The 5,000-nt window shown below is 46.4% G+C and overlaps 1 protein-coding gene across 1 annotated transcript in view; it reads left to right on the top strand.

The window, feature by feature from the left end:
- The window catches only part of ank3a (ankyrin 3a), a 111,805-nt gene that overhangs the window by 73,087 nt on the left and 33,718 nt on the right, over positions 1-5,000 (top strand). Inside the window, exons 23-24 of the mRNA XM_062520320.1 lie at positions 3,688-3,912; positions 4,964-5,000. The exon at positions 4,964-5,000 is cut by the window's right edge and continues 118 nt beyond it. Of these exons, the coding sequence (XP_062376304.1) occupies positions 3,688-3,912; positions 4,964-5,000 (262 nt within the window). The remainder of the gene's footprint in view (positions 1-3,687; positions 3,913-4,963) is intronic.

Here is a 5,000-nt window from a genome sequence, read left to right as displayed (position 1 = left end):
TGATGACACAAGCTAGTGAGATAAGTAAACATCTGAACTCTCCTCCTTCACAAGTGTTTGGACAGTCATTGTTAGAGCAGCGACAGTTTACAGTATATACTGTTTAACAGCTCCTGTTACCGGACAAAGGAGCATATCTTTTGTCAGTCGCTGTGATGAGCTAGCTGTTGCTAGTTCAGCACCACGCCATGTTAGCATCTGCAGTGGCTTTCCTGTTTTCTGCTTTTTGAGAAGGACACTAATATGGGATTAGAACATTGCAGAAGGTTCCATTTGATGAATTTCAGCAACCATTTTGACTGTTAGGCGATGCAAAATTCTAGATCTACACTATATACTTCTAGAATGAGTTGTGATGCAAAAACAAGTCTCCCTCCTTAAAGGGCTAGCACATGGTGGAGTCTAGTTTCACAGCCAGCCAGCCGGACAGACAAGCAACAGAGCGTAGCAGACGACCCGGCCAAGCCCAGTCCAATCGCTCAGGCAATACGACAGTCCTGCCCAGTAGCAGCCCAGTGCCGTAGAGACAGAGAGAGAGAGAGAGATGTTTGTTCTACCTCTCTGGCACAGCACAGTCCACAGGCATTTGTGCTGAGTCAGTAGATCCCAGTGGCTCCTCCCAGAGCTCAGTGAGGTCAGAGCTGCATGCCGCATCTGCAGGACAGCCAGGGCACATTTCAAAGATCGTCATCACTACAGGTCCAAGACCAGTACTCCCTGTGGTGTCAGTTACTCAAGTGTGTGTTGTCTCTACAGTGTATCGGCAAACAGCTTACATTCTGTACAGTACATCTTTACACACTGTCATGTAGAAGATAGTGTCAAGGAACCTAAACACCGCTGGCTACTCCCGACTGGTCAATGTCGCCTGATTTTTTTTATGTAAATATGAATAATGTTGGCTTCATTACTACATGCTTTAAATACAGTGCCATCCTGAACACACACACACACACACATACACACACACACAACACTGTATGCAGAGTGTTTTGAATGTGTGACACGCCAGGTTGCTTATGATTGTTTTAAATGTTAAAGCTTTTAAGTTCTCTTCATTGTATTTTCTCCACTACCCTGCTGTCTTTATTTGTTCTCCACATTTCATCCATGTGCTTTTATTTCTTCTTCTTTTGTTTTGTTTTGTTTTGTTGTGTTCTGTGTACCTTGCGGAGTCTGGTTTTGTGTATTATTCATGATCCCTTCCAGTGTCTCTGCGATCCCTGTGTTGTTTTGTTTTAGATTGCCCTGTTGCCATGACGACGCTATTGAATGCAGTGTAATAATGTGTCATTTATGTGTTTTTATTTGTGTTTGTGTTTGTGTTTACTTTTGTTGTTTTGCCTCGTGCACTTTCTGTCTGTCTCTCTTTTTTGTTTTGGCTGTTTTTTTTTTTTTGTTTTTTTTCTCCTGCAGCTACAACTCCCCGCTTCCCCAATATGACTCCAGGTGAAAACTGTGTCCGGTTATTTCTCCCCGTCTCTCCTTCCTTCCTTCCTTCCTTCCTTCTTTTCTACTGTGATTTCCTCCCTCTCATCCGTCTCTCCCGATTTTACCTTCTAACTTCTTCCTCTGTTGCACCCTGATCTTCCACTAGCAGCCGACTGTATCAAGCAAGCACTCTAACCCTCAGATCATGTATGTCCTTCATAGCGCTGATTCTGGTCCTGATTGGCCATGATTCTGCCCCTTATTTGGGCTCTGATCTGGCTCTGATCTGGCCAGACTCACCTGCTATTCAGGACTGCAGAAAGCTTGACTCTATTGTCTAGCCGACTAGAAATGCTTTTGCATAGCTTACTTACAGAGATGTACCAAGCCAATGTGCCAAACCAGAGGCCATCTGACTCTAGCCCGGATGTGGCCCTGGTGTGGCCCGGATGTGGCCCTGATGTGGCCCAGATTTGGTCCACCTGCCATCAGGTGTCATGTGTCCACCTGGGGTCACCTGGGGTCAGCTTCTCTCTGGTGAACATCAGGCCGTTTTCTCCGATCTTGACTGACTGAGTGCATGACAGTACAATGCCTCACCGCATACGTGTGGAGTACTTCAGCCGACGTCCGAGTGTGCCGTTATTAAACCTTCTCCCTAGTCCCCCTAGAGACGTCCAAGTGTGCCATTATTAAACCTTCTCCCTAGTCCCCCTAGAGACGTCCGAGTGTGCCATTATTAAACCTTCTCCCTAGTCCCCCTAGAGACGAACGTTAGTGAGTGACCAGTCAACTCACCGATGTCCACTCCACTACAGCATCCGTGTGGAGTGTGCCATTATTAAACCTCCTCTCTACTCCCCCTAGAGATGAACTCCCTGAAGTCCACGGACTAGTCCATCAGAGTAGGACAGCGGAGGAAAAGTTCTGACAGTTCTGAGACAGTAGTGTCAGCCTTACACAGAGACCCATTCAGCACACAGGAAGAACCAAAGCAGGGCTTCGTCCAATTTAAAAAACACAACGTTTTAAGTGAATCAACACGCACACTGTAAAATCATATACTGTAGTATGCCGTGTTTATACAGTATTGAATATGGATACACCACATGAAGGTGTTTTATTTTAAAATGCGTAAACAATAAATACATTATTATTGATGTTCAGTATGTAACGTTCCGTGTTTGTACAAGAGAGCTAAATACAAGAGCTACATACAAAACATAACATAAGGTCTAATATAATATATTGCAATATGATGTAAAGACATATATGCTGTATTAGCTCTGGCTATGCACAGTAGCTGCTTTTCCCCACACAATAGGGACCACACACATTAGCAGCAGTCAGCTCATTGCTGTAATCTCTGCAGAAAGCCTCACTGATGGACTCACTGATGTCATCGCAATAGCATTCAATACGCTTATTGTGGTTATGCCATCCAGGCACCTGTAAATATATTTGTCATCTCATCAGCGTAAAACTGTAGACTGGGGCTTGTGTTTCTGCAAGGGGACTCTGAGATGGAGTTTTCCGGCGGCAGCATTGAACCCAATGCCAGTCAATGCCAGGGGTAAATCAATAATTTATAGTTGTGCTCGACAGGGAGATGGAGGCTGTGGGATCGTATGAAGGCATCTGGCATGCCACACTCAGCGTCATCTCTAATTTATTCCTCCCTTCCCAGAACAAATGATCACTAAAGATGTGCAGTGCCAAATCTCATTTTTCAGAGAGCGATGTACCCAGACCTAAAATGCAGAGAACAACTCTCTCTCTCTCTCTCTCTCTCTCTCTCTCTCTCTCTCTCTCTCTCTTTACTCCCTCTCTCTCTCTCTCTCTCTTTGTCTACTCATTTTTTGTTTTTAACCTATTTAATCAGTGCTCTCTCCCTGCTTTCTCTCGTTCCTCTCTCTCTTTGTTTCTCTCCGTCTTGATTTCTTTTGGTCGGTGTGTTTGGGTGTTCCGTGGTCACAGCATGAATTGTGTTCGTTCTCACTCGTCGTGTCTGTGCCGTGGGGTGTACAATCTGTCTTTCCCTCTCTCCTCTCTCTCTCTCTTTCTCTCTCTCCTCCCTCTCTTTCTCTCCCTTCTGCCTCTCTCTCCTCCCTCTCTCTTTCTCTCTCTCCTCTCTCTATCCTCTCTCTCTCTCCCTTCTGCCTCTCTCTCTCCCCTCTGCCTCTCTCTCTCTCTCTCCTCCCTCTCTCTCTGTCTCTCCATCTGTCTCTCTCAAACTGTCGTGTGTTCTTCCGGCAGGTTCTTGGTCAGCTTCATGGTGGACGCTCGGGGCGGGTCCATGCGGGGCAGTCGCCACGACGGCATGCGCATCATCATCCCGCCCAGGAAGTGCCAGGCTCCCACGCGCATCACATGCCGCCTCGCCAAGCGCCACCGCCTGGCGTACCCGCCCCCCATGGTGGAGGGGGAGGGGCTGGTCAGCCGGCTGGTGGAGATGGGGCCGGCCGGCGCACAGTTCCTGGGGTGAGCCCGCCATTTTGGCTCAGAAGCACTCACTGTGGCGGACCACTGATCTATAAAGAATACCTGGATAGACTATCTCAGAGCCATATAAAGAGAGAGTTGCGACAACTCCATTGACGCTAATGTTCCATATTTTCTCAACAATAGTTCCCGGAAGTTAGGATCGAACACTCGTTAACAGACAGTAAAAGACGGTTATTTTATGATACTAACGAACAGTCAAAATCGCTTCCGGGAACTATTTGAACTACTTGAAGTTACACGAACCACGTCACAAACCGAATTTTCTGTACCCGGGTTGTCGCAACTCTCTCTTTATATCGCTCTGGACTATCTCATTGTTGCTGACCCATCAGCAATGAAGCCAATGGAACTGTCCCGAGTGGTCCCATAATGGCGGCGTGGTGTTCCAATTCCATTGTTGCAGAACGGCAACATTCTTTTACTGTCTTTTACTGTCTATGCATTTCTATGGCAAGTGGTCCCATAATGGCCGCCGCCATGTAGGCTTCAGAATTTTGACGTAGATGCTCTATCCAGGTATTCTTTATAGATCAGTGTGGCGGACATGGGGGATCGATTGCGTTAGGTTCTGTGAATGAAACTGTAGTGTCCCTCTCCAAAGGGGGTTTGTATCCAACGAGGCTCCAGTAAATATTCTGAATGGGCAAATAGGAAAAGAGCAATACCTGGCAACGCAGTTCTTGGCAGCACAGTTCTTGGCTAAATGTGCTGCAGTGGTGTGCTGTACTGTATTGATTTCTCTCCAGCACAGTCCCCAACGTTCCTGTCAAAGGCTCAAGTGAGGGATTCTTAGCAAAGCAATATTATGTACATTAGTAATCAGGCTTAGTGGCTCTCAAAGTAGACGTACCTTTTCAATGTATATATATTTTTTTTTAAATGCACACTGATAATATTTCATATACCATGTGAAATGCAACCCTCCAATAAAGATCAAGGTTTTGAGTTGCTGTTGCATGGTTAGCATTAGCGCACCTCTGTTGCCTCTGCGCGTGTAGCTCAGTTGCACTGTGTCTCCCTGCTTCAGGCCTGTGATCGTGGAGATCCCCCATTTTGGCTCCATG

Source organism: Sardina pilchardus, chromosome 18 (genome assembly GCF_963854185.1).
Source record: "Sardina pilchardus chromosome 18, fSarPil1.1, whole genome shotgun sequence".
Taxonomy (NCBI): domain Eukaryota; kingdom Metazoa; phylum Chordata; class Actinopteri; order Clupeiformes; family Clupeidae; genus Sardina; species Sardina pilchardus.
The sequence above is the reverse complement of the archived record's forward strand: the minus strand, read 5'-3'. Positions and strand labels throughout refer to the sequence as shown.